Source organism: Cricetulus griseus, chromosome 2 (genome assembly GCF_003668045.3).
Source record: "Cricetulus griseus strain 17A/GY chromosome 2, alternate assembly CriGri-PICRH-1.0, whole genome shotgun sequence".
Lineage (NCBI taxonomy): Eukaryota > Metazoa > Chordata > Mammalia > Rodentia > Cricetidae > Cricetulus > Cricetulus griseus.
In genome coordinates, this window is record NC_048595.1 from 443,294,926 (window position 1) to 443,314,841 (window position 19,916).

At 48.6% G+C, this 19,916-nt stretch overlaps 1 protein-coding gene and 1 long non-coding RNA gene across 3 annotated transcripts in view; one reads left to right on the forward strand and one right to left on the reverse strand.

Annotated features, from left to right (window-relative positions):
* The window catches only part of LOC113833602, a 39,818-nt gene that overhangs the window by 1,824 nt on the left and 18,078 nt on the right, over positions 1 to 19,916 (reverse strand). The window contains exon 2 of the long non-coding RNA XR_004768743.1: positions 342 to 15,191. This is a non-coding gene — a long non-coding RNA (uncharacterized LOC113833602). The remainder of the gene's footprint in view (positions 1 to 341; positions 15,192 to 19,916) is intronic.
* Positions 5,253 to 19,916, forward strand: part of LOC113831658 (twist-related protein 2) — a 48,597-nt gene continuing 33,933 nt past the window's right edge. For both annotated transcript variants that reach the window (XR_003481596.2, XM_027397607.2), the window contains exon 1: positions 5,253 to 5,808. Coding sequence is in view for 1 of the 2 variants with exons in the window: in XM_027397607.2 (XP_027253408.1) it covers positions 5,291 to 5,773 (483 nt within the window). In the remaining variant the exon portion in view is untranslated. The remainder of the gene's footprint in view (positions 5,809 to 19,916) is intronic.

Here is a 19,916-nt window from a genome sequence, read left to right on the forward strand (position 1 = left end):
GAAGCACAGTGCTAGTGTGATCCCACCATGCTGGGGTGAGCAATTTTCTCAGCAACTCACTCCTCCATGACTTTTTAAGCACACTTGGTAAGAAAGTCTGGCTACATGCTTGCCCCTGCCCTTTTATTCACCATTGCCTGAGCTGTGAGCCGCCAGTGGCGACCACTGGGACTCATGTTTGACTGACATTGCGATTCATGGATTTGATTGTAACTCATATTTCTATCCATGGCCATTATGCTAAGATCTTTCATCCTGCCCTGCTGTGGCTCATAGAATCACATTTAGGCTCTTTTCCTTTTAACATTACTAAGTAGGTTGGCACAGAGTCCCGTCCTTACCTTCCCCTTTCAAAAAGATGCTCCAATCTTGTGTGGCAGAGTTTGGCCTCAGACCTTGACCAATGAATGGCTCATCCCGGCAGATAGCAGAAAGGTCAACAACCTCAGCTCTTTCCATGGGTCAGGACCAGGATGCCCATTGCTAAGAAAATACAGGATGAGCCCCAATTCCACTGAAATCAGCATCATCACTTATCTCCTCTCATCCAATATCCACATCTATTTTCTTCATCTCAGGAAACCTTGACTCTCAAAGATGTGAAATAATTACTATTAAGGCTGGCATCACAACTGTTGATTTTATCACTAGAAACACCAATACTGTTCTCATCGCCATGATGGAATGCCTAGCAAGAAACAACTTAAGGGAGGAAGAGCTTGTGTTGGCTCATGGCATAGCACAGCAAGGCAGCTGGGGGTGGCTGATTGCAGTCAGGAAGCAGAGAGATAAATGCTGGTGCTTGGCTCGGGCTCACTCCCTCCTTTTCAGAAGTCTCAGACCCTGGCCCACGCAATGGTGCCACCTACGTTCCAGGTAGTCTCTCTCATCAATTCAACCTCTCTGGAAATCCCTTTGCAGATGTTGCCAGAGGCTAGTGTTTTAGCTGATTCTAAATTCCACAAGCCAGAGCAGCATCAAATCAAGAAAAAAACGAGAGAAGGATGGAAGGGAGGGTGGGGATACTTGTAGCCTTGACACTGGACTAAAGCCCTGGTAACATTGCAAACAGTGATACCATAAGGTCATAGCACACATCCACCTGAAGGAGTTCCTACCTATAGTGTGTACCTTGGACATGAGTTCTAGTCCTCCCAAGTATATCTTCATCTTCTGCTGCCACTGTGATGGCAACAGGAATAACACTACAGCTAACTTTCTGGAAGACATCAGGTCTGTCCCTAGGAGTCAGTCATTCACTATGGGACTTCCTTAAATCAGGGATTGTAGGGTGAGATGTAAATGCCTACAGCTCCTCATCCTGCCAGATGCTCACACAGGGGATGTTCTGAATGACATCCAGCAAGGAAGGGCACAAACAGTGGCACAGGTCGTTGTTAACAAGCCAACAGAATATGATGCCCAAACAGTTCTAACGTCCAGCAAAGGAATGCTAAAGGCTCCTGTGGTTTATAGAGACAGGCCACCAGCTTGACGCAATTCTCAAAAGCCCACCTCTGGAATTAGGGCTCCCATAGAACGAGTGTCATGTTCTAAGACAGTTATTCAGAAGAAAGATACCCGAGTTTCCCTGCTGTGCAAGTCACTGGCAAGTTGCTGCGAAGAACAATGTAAGAACCAGGAAGCCTCTTCAACCTCTTGATAAATGTCACAAGGTCTGTTACACAGATACTGGCTTCTGTCATCTGCTTAAGCTTTGCCTCACTCACTCAATTCAGGAGGAGGTGACAACCCAGGAGCTCACCAGCCACACACACACAGGAGCCATGCTAAATGTCTGAGCTCAACTCTCACAGTTTTACTCTGACAAGTCTGCGGAAGCTCACAGGTGTGCTTACTGTACCTGCCATTGGACAAAAGGTAGCAGCCTAGCATTTGAACATCCATTTATGGCTCTCTCTATAGCTTCTGAGGGATTGTAAAAAAGTTCCTGAGTATCAAGCACACATTTTATTATCCCAATAAAGCTTAGGAACTGTCTGGCTGTGTCCTAGCATTGAAGACCATCCCCAGGTGACAGTACAGCACAGTGTCACTAACACCCAGTCAGCAGCCATCAAGTTCACTGTGAAAACAGAGCGCCTTGTCCTACTTATTGACTGAAGGAGAGAAGGCTGTAGGAGAAGCTTTCAGAACTTCAGGTCATATTTTTACTTAATAAAGTCCCCACGAAACAAAGCACATGCTTTTACACACATGAAAAGACGCGTTGACATGATTTTCCACATTTGATAATGAATAAATATACCAAGAAGTGCATGTGTGCCCATGAACCTTATTGCATGATATTTCACACATGTCTGAGTGAATCTGGGTGGTCTGGTTGATATCCACACACAAACATGTTTTGTTCCTGTGTTATTAATACTTTGGTTTTATTAGCCTTATTAATGGCTTGGTTTTTAAAAGGAAAAAATTTAGGTAATATCAATAACCAGAATATTATTTCCCAAGCTGGATCCTTTTTCATTAGTGTTTCATTTCAACCAACCTGAAAGAAAGGGAAGGCTGAGTGTCTGTCACCTTGCCACCATCATCTGGTTCACAACACTGGAGAGACTCTGGAATTGTCTCTGCCTTCTCTCTCTTTCTTTCTTTCTTTCTTTCTTTCTTTCTTTCTTTCTTTCTTTGTTCTTTCATTCTTTCTTTTGTGTGTTTTTATGTTTCAACTGAGGCAATGCCTGAGAGAGAAAGGTATTCCAAATTCCACCAGCAAGGGCTTTTCTCAGAGTCCATACGATTTTGATTTGTTAAAAGTGTTTAATATAGAAAAACCCCACATAGAAGAAGAGAGACGACCTAAGTGAGCTGCTGGCTGGGAATTCACAAAAGGCCGACCCCTGTGGCCTCAGAGGAAAACATCAATGCCTATCTCCTAGGTCAGTGGTTCTCAACTTGTGGGTCTCGACCCCCTTGGGGGGGTTGCATATCAGATATTTACATTGTAATTCATGACAGCAGCAAAATTTCAGTTATGAAGTAGCAGCAAAATAATTTTATGGTGGGGGGGTCACCACAGCACGAGGGACGGCATTAAAGGGTCGCAGCATCAGGAAGGTTGGGAACCACTGTCCTAGGTAAAAGCTCCATGTTCCATGCAATGTCCCCACCCCCATCCTTAGGCTGAGCTGAGGCCTGTGCTGCTTGAGACCTACAGGGCTTCGTGGCTGGGCTGTTTTCTTTTCCATCTCAACTATGACCTCTGCCTCGTGGAGGAAGGGAGGAGGGTAGAGGAGAAGACAGAGTGAGAAAGAGAAACACACAGCCACAAAAAGGAGGGAGGGGGCTGGGCTGGGCACTGGAAGGCTTCTGTTTGAAAAACACCCTTTGCTTTTGGAGAGGGGACAGTATCATTTGATTTATTTAAGCCAGACTTTAAAGGGGGCTCCAGGCTCGGGGAGTGGGAGGTGCCGGGGAGGGTTCCTTACCCTGAGTGATACAGGGTGGCAAAGCTGACCCTGTATGCCTGTACCAAAAGCCTTCCACTCAGAAGTCTCTGGAAAAGCCGACCCAGGCAGGCAGGAACCTGGGGTCTATGTGCTGACTTTTGCTCCTTAAATTAGCTTTGATTTTTTTTTTTAAAGAAGAAAGCAAGCTACTTTGGGGTACTGGATAAAAAGTGGCCTTCCCGGAAGGGAGGAGGGAAGGCGGTCAGTCAGCCTGGGGCAGGCTGGGCACAGTGACTGAAGTAGCTTTAACTAGCCAGGGGGAAGTTAAGGAGCTACTTGTGGAACTCTGACAGTCCTCTGCAAGTGGGCCTGCTCTCCACAGAACATTGTTCCGGTGGTGGCGGGTGTTGGATGTCCCCAAAAGCAGAGAACCCAGGTCTTTGGTGAGGGGGCAAGAAGTGCCATACATAGCCCTTGCAGCTTCCTGAGACAGTGGTCTCAGCCCGCGGGCCCCACCTCGTGGCCTGCCCAATTGCCCCCTGGAGCCGCTGATGCTGAGGACTCTCTGGCCCCAGGTTCAATTTCAATCAGACCTAGCCAGCCATTGATCACAGGGCTCATCTGACAGCCATGCTCAAGCCAGGCCTAGTTGAGCCCTGGTCACCTGGGAATAGGTTCAAAGGCAAGGAAGCTGTAAACCACCTCCAGGCCCCAGCTCGAGCGGCCTGGCGAACAAAGAGACCCCAAGCACTTCAAACGCGCTGGCGCTCAGCGTCCAGATGGCAAAGGGCCGGGGGTCCTGAGATGTCTGTTCACCAAGGCCTGGCCTAATGTTCTGCATCCTTGAGCCCTCCTGCCTAAGCTCCCCATCAGTGCCCAGGGCAGGGGACTTCGGGCAGGGTCAGACTCTCCCTATTCTCATGTTCTGGATCCACCACCCGCCTGCAAATGAAACAGAGTGCAGAGGCTGAGGCTGAGCCCCAAACCGGGACCCAGCACTCAGGACAGGACCCGGCAGGCGGGCGTGGCGGGCACCCGGCGCTCCCGCAGAGGCTCGCTGTGGTACCTAAGCTATAAAGCATTTCGGGGGAAGGTTCTGAAAAGGTGTCTAGACCTAAGTTCCCCAGAAAATCGGAATTAAAAAGGGGTCCCCAATCCGCATTCTGGCCCGAGCGGAGCGGCGGCTGTATGGATCCTAGAGGCGAGATCGTGGGGGTGGACATCTCTGGCGGCACGCGAGTATCTGCCCTGCCCGGGGTCGCGGCTCTCTGCCTGCACAGCGTCACTCACTGCGGGCAGGATCGCGTTGCTGACGGCGAGGTCTCAGTGCGCGTCCTTGGTCCACCGAGCACATCTGGGCTTGACTCGCCTCCTCCACCCCTCGTGGAGACCCTGAACCTTGGCAGGACCAAATCTGCTCCACGAGGCTCAGACAAAGCCATGCCCGGTTGAGCCTAGGGTCAGCACTGTTGATTAACCGCTTGTGCCTTAGGTAGGAGCGCAGACTGCACGCGTGGACCCGGCCTCAGAGATGCCGGCCACAGTCAGGGCCGAAAAAGAGGAGACAAAACTGAAAGTGCCGCCCTCCCCCCCCCCCGAGGGGGGGGGACGGCGAAGGCCCCAGAACTTGTCCTGCCCCTGGCCACCGTGGCCAATCAGCGCGCCGCCCTTACTCCTGACAGCTATTTAGCAACCCAGCCGGGATAGAGTTTCCAAAAAAGTTAGAATAACTTCCTCTCCCGGAGACCTCGGTTTTGCACAAGCCGGCCTCGAAATCAGAGACTTTGCAAGCGACCCAGGAGTCTGTGCTCCGCGGCCGCGGGCTTGGCCAGCGGCGTGCGCTCGGCGCCCCCCAGCCCCACGCGCGCCGGGCGGGCGCCATGGAGGAGGGCTCCAGCTCGCCGGTGTCCCCCGTGGACAGTCTGGGCACCAGCGAGGAAGAGCTGGAGCGGCAGCCCAAGCGCTTCGGCCGGAAGCGGCGCTACAGCAAGAAGTCGAGCGAAGATGGCAGCCCGACCCCGGGCAAGCGCGGCAAGAAGGGCAGTCCGAGCGCGCAGTCCTTCGAGGAGCTGCAGAGCCAGCGCATCCTGGCCAACGTGCGCGAGCGCCAGCGCACCCAGTCGCTCAACGAGGCCTTCGCCGCGCTGCGCAAGATCATCCCCACGCTCCCCTCTGACAAGCTCAGCAAGATCCAGACGCTCAAGCTGGCCGCCAGGTACATAGACTTCCTGTACCAGGTTCTGCAGAGCGACGAGATGGACAATAAGATGACCAGCTGCAGCTACGTGGCTCACGAGCGTCTCAGCTACGCCTTCTCCGTGTGGCGCATGGAAGGAGCGTGGTCCATGTCCGCCTCCCACTAGCGCCGCGCCACCCACCTCCGGACCCGCTCGCCAGGGTAGGTGCTGCTTGTGATGGGTACCCACGACGCGCGGGTGGGTGGGCGGGTGGGCCAGAGCATCCCTCCGCGTGGAGATCCCTCAGGCCACCGCACGGGGATGGGGTGAGTTTCTCCATCCTGCAAGGATTGGCGGGAGATGAGAAAACTCCCCTGTCTCACAGGCACGCCCGAGGCCTTTTGCCAGGGGCATCAGTTCGGAACCCTCTGGCCAGTAGCTCCCAAACACTTCTTGGACAAATGGTCACACTTTCCATTCTTGGTTAATGGGTGTCTGTGGGTGACCCTGTGGGGAGCGGCTGTCAAAACGTCTTCTTTAGGCCAGCTGAGGCCGGGAGATGCTATGCCGGCTGGGTTGTGGCCGACTTGTTGCTTCGCGCTCATTCTGCTAGCCACAGAGCCCACGCGTGGTGCAGACAATCAGCTCTTTCTGACTGCAGTTCCGGCCCGCGCCCTGGATCCTAGAGCCTTCAAGCCCCAGCCGGCTCAGTAGGTACAATGATGCAGGCCGGTGGCGCCGCGGAGTTTACCTGGGAAGGCAGGAAGGCTTCTGTCCTGCGCTGGTGCTCCAGGGTCACAGCCATGCGGAGCAGATCGCGGGGCGCCAGGAGCACAGGAGACCCCAAGCACCCAGGCCTGGCTGGATGCAGCGGCTTGGAGTCACTGGCTGCGAGCAGGCAGGTGGATCTTATCTAGAGTTGGGCACTTAGCATACCAGCCTTGAACTTGGAAAGACACAGGGAGGTCCCGCCCGCGCTGCAGCAAACAAATGCAAGGGATCCAGTCGGGGTAACAGATCTGAGAATTGGGTGAAAAAGCAGTGCGCTCTGGGCCCTGCCTGCGGAGAAGGCACCTGGACACCTCTGAGCCCTGGAAGGTGTGTTTTTCTCTGGAAGAACATTTAGGATCTCCTGCACCCTCTGCCTAGCAGACACTAGGCAGGCCCAGAGGCGGTGTCTTCCAGGCAAGGCTGAAGGCTCCGTTCTCTGGAGGCCTTGATGCGCTGATCTTTTGGGGGGGAACATGGTGTAGAAAATTCTTCCTACTTAATTTTCCTTAGTTTTTCACACATCTGGTAATATTTCTTTTAAATGAAAGTCTCCACTTTATGCAGAAGTAATTTAGATGAATCAAGATCACCATGGCACCATCGTCCTAGACATCTATTTCTATTTTTATCATTTTATAATATCTTGAAAGCTGCTGCTCTGGCTACAAAACATTGGTCTCATACAATGGGCTTTCTTTCTTTCTCTCTTCCTTCCTTCCTTTCTTTTTCTCTTTCTTCCTTTTACCCTTTATTCCTATCGCTGAAAATTGTTTTGATGAAATAAACCCCCAGAATAATGGCCATTTTATAGTTTCTAAGGGGAGCTTTTAACAGAGTCATTTGTGGGACTCTTCCCCTGTGTTTGTCAAAAACAGATGGGAATTGTCTCAACCACGTATTTCTCTAAGAAAGAAAGTTTGCGTTGGCAGAGTGCTCGAAGCTACAGAGGGATAATACATTAATTCTGGTTTTTGCTGCCTAAATTATGAGTGTCCATTAGTTAACTTCCCCTCCATCTCCATACTACCATGGTTTACAGCACATCCGAGAAAGCAAGGGCAGATGAGATGCGCCATCTTTTTTTTTTTTTATATATACACACACAGCATTTGTTTAAGAAAAATGTCAACAGAATTATTGTTAAGATAGCCCTTCAGGTTATTTAAAGCCAACACCAGGAGATAGTACCCTAATGCAAGAATTTACTAGGGACATTTAAAATTCATTTGAAGATACTCGCTCCCTTTAAAAACTGATTCAGTCACATACTGCAATCAAGTATGTTTTAAAATTCAAGCACAGTATCTGTAATAAACAAATGAAAAATGCTGAGAGCTTATTTGGACAAAAAGGCATTAAACTATCAGATAACACATTGAGTTGGAAAGCAAGATACAGGCATGTTTACTTTCATATAATGGAATACAAAGGCTAGTCAGGTAAGCTGGTGTCTGAACACACAGAGGACTCTTTCCAAGGAAATGCACCCATGTTTGATACACTGATGCTGGATCTGCCTTGATCTAATTTATTACCAGTTGTTAAGGAAAGCCTTTGTGTTCTTGTTCTTAACCCATTCCTCTTAAGGAGCGTAAGTGCAATTGTAATTAGTTTAATCTCCTGGAAATGTTGCTAATTGTAATTGGTTATTTCTTTGTAACAATTCCAAGAAACATTAATTATCTACCTCAGTGTGTGGGGGGGAAACCCTAGACATTTCAATGAGTGTATACACTTTTAGTATCTATTGTGATATATTTCTACTAACAACACAAAGCCTAAATTGCCCTTGACTGTGGAGAGAAACATGGCCTGTAGTTTGTACTAAAGTTTATCCTGTCTTTCCTTGGCTGGGTGTTCAAAAACTCAATTAGACTAGGTGTCAGGGGTCTTCCCAGTCAGTCATCCTCAACTAACTGAAAGAAGTTGCAGAAGAGGCCAGGAGTGTTTGTGAGATGCTGTAGGCCTCAGGGCTGCTGTCACTCGGCCCGTGACAGGGAAAGGCAGTCATTTCTCATCCACAATTTATCTTGCTGTCTTCATCATGCTTGAAGGAGATACTGTCTTCCATTCTGCTGACTCGGCACGGTTTCTCAACAGGTTTTCATCTTCGACATGGCACTTTCCCTTCTTTCTTTCCTTTCTTCCTGAACACTTTTGGCTTCTATGGACAATGCGTGTGTCCCCTTCACCTTCCAACCCTTGTCAGCTTTTCCTGTCCTCTGGAAGCTTGCTTCATGGAGGTGTTTGCAGTATCCGGGGAGCTAGCTAGTCTCAAAAGAAAAGTCTTCCTGGAGAGGAACTTCCGGAAATGCAGGATCCCAGTGGAGCTTTTGTTTGTGGAGTAGACCAGACCGAACAGCTGAGTTACCTGAAGCACAAGTGAGATTGTCTTACAGAATTCCCTGCAGTAAGAGCTGCTGGGGGAGCTGAACTTCTAAAGATCAGCAGCATTTTTCTGACTTGTGCCTGGCTGGCGTGAGGGCTGGAAGAGGCTGGAGTGGCTTTTTGAGGTCCTTTGAAATGTCATCCTTTACGGGGCTTTCTGAAAAATGCCTCTTTTTAAACAGGTTGTAAGCCTGGAAGCACTGCCTTTCCACCGTCTTCACTCGCCTGTGTCCCGAGCAGAAGGCGCAGATGTGGGCCTAATGTTGCCTGGCAAAGCTATCATGAGGTCCACTCTTTGTGCACAGGGCACTATAGCGCATAACTGGAGTTTAAATCTGGACTGAAAAAAAGAACCAGATATTTTAATAAGCCAAGTGTAAAGGCTACACTCTGTAGCAGGTTTTCAGCTTAGAATCGGCATCCATCTATTCTCCCTGGTATCTTTAAGAGCTTGTGAATGGGGCAGGAAAGTCGGTTTATGTTTGTTTCTTTTCTTGGGAAAGCAGAAGTGTGCTACAGAGAGCAAAGTGAACACAAAGCTCTTCCCCAGCAGTGAGTTCACGAAGGAGGCTGTAAAATCCAAAGAGATGGATAAATTACTGTAGTCAAGAAATGGGGCCGTGATTACAGAAGGAACGGGTGAAAAGACACACACATGGCTGTTTTCAAAAGTCAAGATGAAACTCGAAAGTCAAAACTACTTCAAAAGATATTGTGCATGGTCACCCAAGTGCCTACACACTGCAGGGCACTGAACACACACACACACACACACACACACACACACACACACACACACACACACACACTTCACATGCATGCGCAGAAATAAGATGATAACACCTGGAGGTCTAAGGCCTATGAAGTTTTAGACTTTGGGAAGATTCCGTCCTCAGGAGAAATGAGCAAAAGTACAGAACCTTCTGAAAAATTAAAGTTAGCTCAAAGCTAAAAAAATTTAATGCATTGACATCTAATATTTTTCCACCCAATGGGTTTCGTGAAGACACTTGCTTTCCAGTATATCATTTTTTGATTATATTCATCCTCCATGCCTCCCCTTTCTCTCAATTCCCCTTCCCAGTTAGAAAAAATTGAAAACATATTCTATAAGAATTGATCTCTATGTTTAAAAGGGTCAGTTTCATAAGGAATTATTACTATGTTTTATCTCTGAGTAATAAACTAAAAATCTACGCAAACATCTACATTTTCCTTGTTTGTGGTACTGTATTTCTATATAGAACTTGAGGTCTCAATATAGTTTCAGTACATAATTAATTAGAAGTTCCCAAGCAAAGAGTGGTATCCCAGAAACCTGAAAGCGAACATTATTTCCAACAGGAGTTGACTTCCAGACTAGTAGAGAAAGCACATTGCAAATAGATGTGTGGACAGTTTTGTCTGAAAGGGGCATGCTAAGATTATATTGGCTCATTGTTATAGTCATCAAAGTTATATAAAATTCTAAAGGATGATTTAGAGAGATTCACCAAGTAACATAAAGATTGAAGTTTCAGATACAGGAGAGAGAGAGAGAGAGAGAGAGAGAGAGAGAGAGAGAGAGAGAGAGAGAAGCAGACAGAGACATGGAATGAGATCTCAAATCATGAACTTTGTCTTGAGAACACATTTTTTTGTTTGCATTCTGAAGCAAGAATTGCAATATGGTTTAGCTATGTTAAGCTGCCTCCTTAATTGAGTGTTTATTTGGGATGAGAATGGGATGCTAAGGCTGTAATTTTATGCTGGTGTAAACTGAGGCACAGTGGAGTCCTCCCCCGCCCCATCTGTGATTACCAATGGTGGTCATATCAAAGGAAGCCTCGGATCTGAAGCTGAAGAGGCTGCCAAGTGACTTCACTCCACCGTGGGGGAAACCTTCAGAGTTTCTTGAACACAGTCGTTCCCAACAGTGTTGGAGCAGGATGGAATGTTTTTGTTATTGTTCCCTAACTCTTGCTCAAAATCTTGCCAAGTCCTGTGATTGTAAGGGTGACAGGCCAGGCCTGAGAGCCCCAGGTACTGGGTCTATAGAGCGGCTCAGGGCCCAGCCCCCTCTCCTGTGTGGCTTCCGTTCATCATGTGACCAAGGGAGGCTGGGACAACCCAGCCTCTGCCTCTTTAGAACTGTGGCTTCATTTCTGGTATCTTTGACCTAGTTGAGCCCTTGATTTCTGTGGTTCAGTTTTCTGCCACTTGCATAAAGGACAGGGTGGAACTCCTCTCAAAGGCACATTTGAGGGAAGATGTTCTGGAGTTTCATCTGTGTTTTCTGCTTATCTGGGATGTGGCTGGGAGGGGGTGTTTGAAGGAAACCTCAACAGTCAGTAACCTTCTTCCCGGCTCAGAAAGAAGTCAGGCCCGTACAATCACTGTGTATCATTTCCCATTGTTCCAAGTGCCACTCAGCCCTGCTTTCTTTTTGCATAACTTTATACTTAATTTATGCATGTGGGTGATTTGCTTATATGTATGTCTGTATACCGTGTGCATGCTTAGTGCCTGTGGAGGCCAAAAGAGGACATCGGATCCCCTGGAACCGGAGTTACAGATGGTTGTGACCCACCATGTGGGTGCTGGGAATCAAACTTGGGACCTGTGGAAGAGCAGCCAGGGCTCTTAACCCCCGAGCTGTCTCTCCAGCGCCCCTATACCTAGCCTTTCTGTGACCGTTATTCTGAAGGTCCCAGAAAGTCTTGCTTGCTTGGACAGCAGGAAGGGGCTGCCTTGTAAAATAAACAGACTCCAGAGAAGAAACGTAGGCTGCATCTGATAAACTGGTGCGCTGCTGCCTCTCGGGTGCCTTTGTGTGCTCCACTCAGAGTTAGCACTCCCTGAGCGGAAATGCTAGCAGCCAGCATTTTCTTTCCATCACAACTAGAGACAAGATTCCAGTCATCCCTCTGAGGTCTGCAAGTGGACTGATTTAGTTGGGTGTGCCGAGAGATCAGAAGTCAACAGCCAGTTACCTCCCCTGGAAGATAAGAATGTCAGTGGTCTTTCTCAGACTTTCATCCCAGGTCACTGACAGGGTTGGCAAACCCTACACTGACTGGGGTGCTTTCTGGAAACTTGTGCAAAACTTGATAAGCAAAAATGCTGTTACTATTTCTGTGAAAAATGCCTAAATGTCTGCAAAGTGGGAGAGGGGGAGGCATTGTTTTTAATTGAGCACCAGCAGGCCTCTCTGGACATGCTTCGAGTTGATATGTGAACAGCATCTTCATTGGAGATTGCTTTTCCTGAAGTCAATGAGTTCTGAATCGAAGACTGCATGCACCCTAGCTTCTAGCTATTGCAATCCATCAGCGCAGGCCCAGCTGCTAGGGTTCTCGAGTGGATCTTCTCATGCTGCTACACGTAGCTAGGAACCTTCTAGTGAAAGATCTGGCTGCCGAGTCTTTTTGCCTGGGGAGCACTCCTTCCTCTGGAAATTCTGCCCTTCCTCCTCTGACCCAGTGCTCTGGTTCACACTTTAGTTAAGATGTTGAGTTTGTAAAAATGATTTACTGAGGTCCGAGTGAGATTTCCCATCTAAAGGCATTAGTGGAGTATCACAAAGCCTGTCCCCAGAGTGACAAGGCCATGTTGGAGGAGCAAACATGGCCTCTGTAAGGATCCTGGGGGTTCCATGCAGTGTGAACTGCTCGCTGAGACCCACATGTGCGCTCGGAGGAGCCTCTCCTTAGGTGGCAGCTGCTCTTGTTTTCTAGTTGTTTTTCTAACTAGTAGAACAAAACGACCCCCAATCAGACACCTATATCCGAGATCCTGCAACTGTCCTATTTTGTGGATTTTCCTCTTCCAAAATGATTTGCTTTCCCTAATCCCAAATTGTACAGGGGCCAGACTGTCCCTACACAAGTGTGTGGCAGGACCAGGTAACTTGCTCAAGTGGAGCTGAGAGAGTTATGGGGTTGATCTCTCCTGTGCAACCAAGGGCGCGCCCATGCCGTGTAAGCAAACTAGGTTTTGCAAAGGCAGCGTGGACTTTGAGCTGCTTCTCCAGATGACAAATGACTACCAGTTTCAGAGTTCCCCTTCAAGCCATCTCCTTAGTGTCCCCTAAAGAGCCAGTGGAATCGGGGTCCTCCTGATCACCACTCTGTGTGTCACAGCCTCTCTCTGTGTATTCACTTCAAAAGTGGGCAGTTCTGTGTAATTTCAGTATAGAAGAATCATGTGCCCCAGGGAACCTGTATACGGTCGTGTGCCATTTATGCTTTGTAATAGAAAAAAGTCCCCTTTCCTAAGAAGGACAAAGTAGTGGAGAAAACTGAGATACAAGCAGGAGAGATGCTCAGAGTTTTGTGAGATGGGCCCAGCAGGGAATTGGGAGTGGTAGTGAGGACGTCGAAGACTTTAGGCTGTACAGGCTCCCCCTACACTGCTACCCACAGTGTCTCATCCTCTCAGGACAGAATTCCTCAGAGCAGCAGTTCTCAATCTGTGGGTCATGACTCCTTGTGGGGGTGGGGGTGTCAAACGACCCTTCCATGGGGTTGCATATCAGATATGCTATCTATCAGATATTTACATTACAATTCACAACAATAGAAAAATTACTTTGTGTGAAGTTGTGCAGTAGCAATGGAAATAATTTTATGGTCAGGGGGTCACCACAGAATGAGGAACTGTGTTGAACTGTATTAGCAAGGCTGAGAATCACTGACGTTCAGCAAATGGAGGTCTCTCAGAACAAGCCTACCTAACCAGCCTTCCCAGAACAAAGCGCTACAAAGCCTAGGCAGCCCAGGTTGGCCCAGGATAGACCACTCTGCAAGGCCCCGAGTCTTGGCCTCCTGTTGTCTCTCGGGCATCAACACTGCTGTGTGAAAGGAATTAGAAAAACTGTAGCTGTGGTCCTGTTTCTGAGGCCCTACCAGGACCAGAGGCCTTGAGATGCCAGAGAAAGTGGGGGTCCTCAGCACAGGAGTTAGGATCCTGGGAAGAAGGTTGAGTGGCCAAGGGCACAAAAAGACCCTTTCCAGACAGTGGAGGCAGCTAGAGAAAGGCCCCTGAGGGCTGTGTGCCAAGAGTTGTCCCACTACTCTGGCATCTCTACGGCCTCGATGCCTTGGGCAGACAGCAGTCCCTCTCCGAGTGTGAACCCAGCACCACTCAGTCTCCATAGAGCTAATGAGAGGTGGTGATTTGGTTTACTGTCCTTTTCCGGATTTAATGACTGTAGCTACAGTTCCATGGTCATCAATGCTTCAAAAGCCACTGGGCATTTGAGGGCAGCTTGTAGAGGAGATCCTTCCAGGTGCCCGCTGAGGCTTAGGTAAAAGAGAACCAGACCACCTAGTAGTGCAACCTTCCTCCTGAGCAGCAACGCTGAGGCTTTTCTGTAGTTGTCTCCAGCTGCCATGCTGAGGCTTTTCTGTAGTCATCTCCTAGTCGGGTGCAGACCTCTGTGCTTACAGCAAGTATTGTTTAATGCCAATTACATAGTTTCACTTTTTCTGCCCAGAGAGAGGGAAAGGGCAAGCAGAAGACAAAGCCGAGCTTCCCGCCTGTCTGTCCCTGGGTGCCTCCTGTGCCCCTTCTGCGTGGTGCTTGCCGAGTGCAGCCTTCGTGAATGGCTTCTGGGGATGGCTGAATGCTTGCGGCTGCGTGTGAGCGGTGTGACTCCACACAATGGATTTTGCAATTAATTTAGGTCACTGTTTCCAGAATAAATCACATGTGATTCTTTCCCTTCAGAAACTTCTGACGTGGTATTTTTCTAATTTGGGAACTTTTAATTAGACAAAAACCAAAACCCTTTGCCTTTGTAGGAGGCAGGCTGGTTCCCCAGGGGCCTTCTCAGGCAAAACCTGCTGCTTTGTAACTAATGATGGAGTGAGACACCAGAGATCAGCCATGGAGTAAGGGACACTTTTCTGCTCTGAGGTCTGCAGTTTTCGGGGCAGGGGAGTGCAGGGGGCACTCCCTGGGACTTAGTTTCCCCATTTGTAAAATGGTGGGAGTTTCTGATAGCACTCGTACTACTAAAAACTCTAAGTGCCATTCTGGTCAAGCAGCTCCATCACAGATACGTAACCCGGAGCCTTGAAAACAGGTGTGGCCATGGAAACCTGTGTATGTGTGCAGATGTCCACAGCAGTTGGAAGGCAGGAACAGCACACCTGTCTATCAGCTCAGGAAAGGGTGGATAGCATGAGTTCCACCTTGACCCAGGAAGGAAGGCAGACACACTTACCACCAGGGCAATCTCGAAAACACATGGAGCTCAAGAAGTGAATTGGAAAAGGCCACATCTTGTACAGTTCTGTTTCTATGAAGTATTTATAAAAGCAGAAAGCTGACTGGAGGCTGTGAGGGGCTGATCGGAGCAAGGTGGAGTGACTGCTAACAGTTGTGGGATTCTGCACGGAGTGAGGACAACGTTCTGGAATGTTCTAGTGATGGCGTTTCCACAACAGGACTGCATTTGATCCTGCATTCAGGGAATATTGAAAAATGTTTCAATCACAGATTTTGTATTCTGTGTATTCCGTTATGCCCCCGACTCCTACTTCAGAAATGCTGGTCCCGTGCTCTTCACTTGCCTCTGACTGAAGTAAGGTGTCTACTCAGTTCTCACAGCTCTCAAAGCCTGACTGACTCTTGAACTCCGAGGAAAGGAGTAGAAAAGCAAGTGTTTGGGCCACCCACTGACAAGGGCAGGGGACATTTTGCACATTGGTAATGGGGTGGCTAGAGATTGCCTTGCCCATCTTGGTGACAGGGGCAGACCAACCTCGACTAATCTATCCACCTGCAGAGAAGACTGATGTATAGATACAAAGACTCTCTGAGCATGGGTGCCAACAGCAAGGACACGAGATCCCTACCTGTCTCCTGTGCAGGTGCTGTCCCAGAAGGGAGGGACAAGAGGAAGGTGCACCGTGTCACTCAAGGAGATTAGGTTTTATTTCTTTGGCACTTTTTTTTCTTTCCTCCCAGGTTGGTTAATTCTGCTGTGTTCCAAATGTGTCCTTGAGCTGTTGTCACGGCCACCCAGCCAGCCAAGACGGATGGCAAGATGGCTCTGTATTCATACAGGCAGGTTTTAATTCTAATCCTTTAAAAATTATTATATTTACTATTTATTTATCTATTCTAATCTATCTATCTATCTATCCATCCATCCATCCATCCATCCATCCATCCATCCATCTATCTATCTATCTATCTATCTATCTATCTATCTATCTATCTATCGTGAGAGTGTACCACAGCCCGTGTGTGGAGGTCAGAGGACAACTTGTAAATGCTGGCTCTCTTCTCTCATCATGTGGACTCTGGGGACTAAACTCAGGTTCTCAGTCTTGATGGAAAGTGCCTTTACTCGCTGGGTTGTTTCACAGGTCCTCAGTCCTATTTCTGTATGAAAGCCACCATTTTGGTGGTACCACTTGGCGGTAACATACACTCTAGTGTTGAGATGTTGGTAAAAACCCAGACACTGCTGGCCCTAGCATCACCTGGATTTTGAGAATCCAGGTAGGAAGATCCTTCCTACACAAAACCTGCTCAGTGTGACACTGCCCCTCATTCCTCCCTACTCCCTCCCCCCCCCACAGAGAGAGAGGGGAGAGGGAGAGAGAGAGAGAGAGAGAGAGAGAGAGAGAGAGAGAGAGAGAGAGAGAGAGAGAGAGAGAGAAGTTAGGATTCTGGCTTGAAGAGAAGACTGGGTCATTCTACAATATAGACACTGTATGGTCTTGTAGCCCCTCTGTTTCTGTCTCCGGTGGGCTCCCCTGCATCTGTGGGGCTCTGAGCCACAGAGGGATGCGCTTTTCGTCACACACTGCATACTGGCACAGCCAGCACACTTGTTTTCTTAGGGACGCTCCCCATTTCTCTAACCATTTAAGTGTTTTAGTCACTCGGCAGAGACTCTGTCATGTCCATCCCTGCTCTATGCAGGTACATGCGTCTGTGTACCATTGCTCTCCTCCTGTGGCTTTCAGAGATGCCCTGCAGGTGCCAGGAGCCAGGTCATCACGCTCAGGCTTGTTATGCCCCTCCTGCCAAGTGTCCCAGAACTTCACTATCCCCAAGCTGAGGGCCTGGTGGGAAAGCATCCACTCAGTCAGCTTCTTCCTCAGGACGCCTGTTTCCAGAGAACTGATGACAAAGTTAGGCTTCCTGGTGAGTCCCCAAGGGGCACATGGATTTTGTCCCTTTGAAGTCCTATGGCTGCATCTGGTAGGGATAGTTACCTGCTGCATCATAGACAAATAGACTTGGGACATTGAAGCCACTGTTCTCCAAGTCCCCACTGGCCCCCTCTGACTTCCAGTCCCTCTAGCTGCCCATTCTAAGTGTAGCAGGACAGGTCCCAAAGAGTGTTTACCCCCAACCAAACCTTAGCCTTCTATAGGCTGGAAACTGTGTCAATCATGTTTACCCCCACGCCTGAAATAAAGTGCTATTGGCATTTCATATCCACTGAGGTCTTTAGATGGCTATGAAGAAAAGCTTCCAGAAGGACAGGTGTATCCTTAGTATTTCTGTCAAGCAATGTCCCCTCTGGTCTACTTTACAATCAAGCTATATTCCTACTACACACTGGACAAACCATGGTGACTTAGAAAATATTAGCAAAATTATGCATTCACAATCATTTTTTAAAAAAACTAAGAAAAGTATGAAATTTCAATGATAATTCCAAGAAATCCTAAGCAAGATAGGCAGATGTTATGGCTCATTAAAATGAAAAAACATGACCATCCTCAGAATTGAGAAAGGTGGGGAGTGGGCAGTTGGCCTAAGAAGAATTAGATTTTTTTTAAGTTGGGAATATCCTGTTTTCAAAGCACTTTCTAGATGATCTATGCCATCACTTTTTCACAACCCTTTGGAGCGCTGGGGTGTGGAAATCAGGGCCTTGGAGAGGGGGGCAGGTGTTCTACCCTTGAGCCACAGCTCAGCTGCAATACCCTTTAAACTAGCAATTCTGCTTCTAGGAATCCCTCTAAGTCTGCGGTTCTCAACATGTGGGTCTTGACCCCCTTGGGAGTAGCATACCATATATCCTGTATATCATATATTTACATTACGATTCATAATGGTAGGGAAATTATAGTTATGAAGGAGCAACAAGGAAGAACATGAGGAACTGTATTAAAGGGTCGCAGCCTTTGGGAGGTTTCGAGCCACTGGTCTAAGTGAATAATGGCAGGTCTGCCTAACAACAAAGAAGCTCATACAGTTTTGTTCTCATCGGTGAGAAGTTCTGAGCTGCTCTGAATCATAGTCTAGCCATGCTTTGGGACTCTCCACATCCACTCAAGAGACTTTCGTTATACAAGGCTGCTGGGTAATATAAAGGGAATGTTTACAGGGTGGAGACCATGTAGTTCCAGACTGAAAACTCTAAGCGTGCCCAGGTCAGAGCACCATTCCCCAGAGAAAGCTGCCAGAGTGGGACCACTGACAGATACCCAAGGAGACATCTCCCTTTCTGCATGACTGCTCTTCCTTGCAGCTGATTTCCCTGCAGAGACACAGACCCTGGTTACCTTCAGATAGTATAAGACTCTGTGCGCACTGCTTTCTCCTACCCATTGCACCACAGTGTTTGATTAGTAAATCAGACACCTTGGGAAAGTACTAATAATCAATAATAAACATAGAACAGTTATAACCACATGATGCAGTCATGTGAACACCCCCAATCTTCATTTCATCGTACTATACAAAGTAGAAACCCCCTTGGGCTGCAATTCACTGAAGTAGCCTGAAGCCATGTTTTATAAACGGCCAGCTGATGCCTGCATCATTTTGCTATCTGTGAGCACAGACCGGGGGCTGGCCAGTGGTTCTTAAAGACAGGATGCTCACCAGCAAGCACCTCTTCCTACAGAAGAGGCTAACCACCGCCTCTGTCCACCTCCATGAAGCACTGCCCTCATCACAATGTCTCGGAGCCCCTCCCCAGGGATGGGTTCTCTCTAGAACTTTCAACACCCTCTCTGCATCCTACTGAAGTGGGCCAGGAAGGTGGCTCAGTGATGGAGCGCTGGCCCAGCTGCAGGCCTGGGATTTGATCCTTAGCATGACAACAAAAACTAGACAGTGGCCTTTTGAGGGATATTGTCATGTTTTCCTCGTCCACGGGTGACCCCTGTCCTGTCCTCACGCAGTGACTGTGGGATTAATCTGGTGCATTCCTCTGGAATGTGTCAGCTAGGCTGCCTTAGGTCAGCAGTGAGGCTCACAAGCTTGGCCACAGGGGCTGCAGCTTTGACTACGAGGCGGCACCTTGAGCTCCATCTGCCAGGGCCATCTGCCACTAGGTCCTTCACTGTGCCAGCTGTAGGACAGAGATTCCATGATCCCCAAGTGCTCATCTTCCCACTGGCAGACCTGCCTCGGAACTCTGGTTCCTCTCTGCCTTCTCTACTCCCTTGTGTACACTAGCCACCACAGATTGTGGAAGTAAGCAGAAAACAAGAAACAAACACACCTAAATGAACTCGATGACCATTCCCCTGAGCACAGCCATGCTGAGAAGAAGGCTCTAAAGTCACCTCAGTCCTGGAGCAGGAAGGAAGCCACCCTTCTGCAGGTGTCCCATTGCCATTCTGGGGGTAAAAAGTTAGCCACCCAGCACCCAGGTCCCCACCTGGTGTTCTGTGTGACACGTGCTTAGGACCTGGGAGGGCTGGTGACACCATGTGGACTTAGCTTCTGGCCCAGGTGCCCCTGAGTGTACCTTTTCCTGGGGCCTGTTCTCTGTAGCCCCCTTCATAGAATGAACCACCACCAGCTCAGCCTCCCCCAGGGCTGAATCTTGGGTCTCCTTTTGGAGTCTTAGTCGTAATCTAATTTTTGTTATTCCTGTTTTCTTTCACACATTTGACGCATACTTCTGGCAAATTCCAGGGCCACACTTGCCAGATGACCAAATCTTTTTCAGAGCAATGACTGACATTTTTGTGAGTTTCCATCAGCAAGGCGGGAAGTGGCCAGAGGTGAGGGGCATGCTCTCCCACGCTCAGAGCCCCTCTCTGGTGCTCTCCACCGTAAATATGCCAAGCTCTCATAGGCTTGCACCTTGGTCCTTGATTCAAAACCGTGGATTCCTTTTATAGAGACCTCAAGGAAGCAAGAAGTTAATGGCTGGGGTCAGTCCCCTGCAGGGGCCTCCTCCATGAATCAGAGCCCTGGG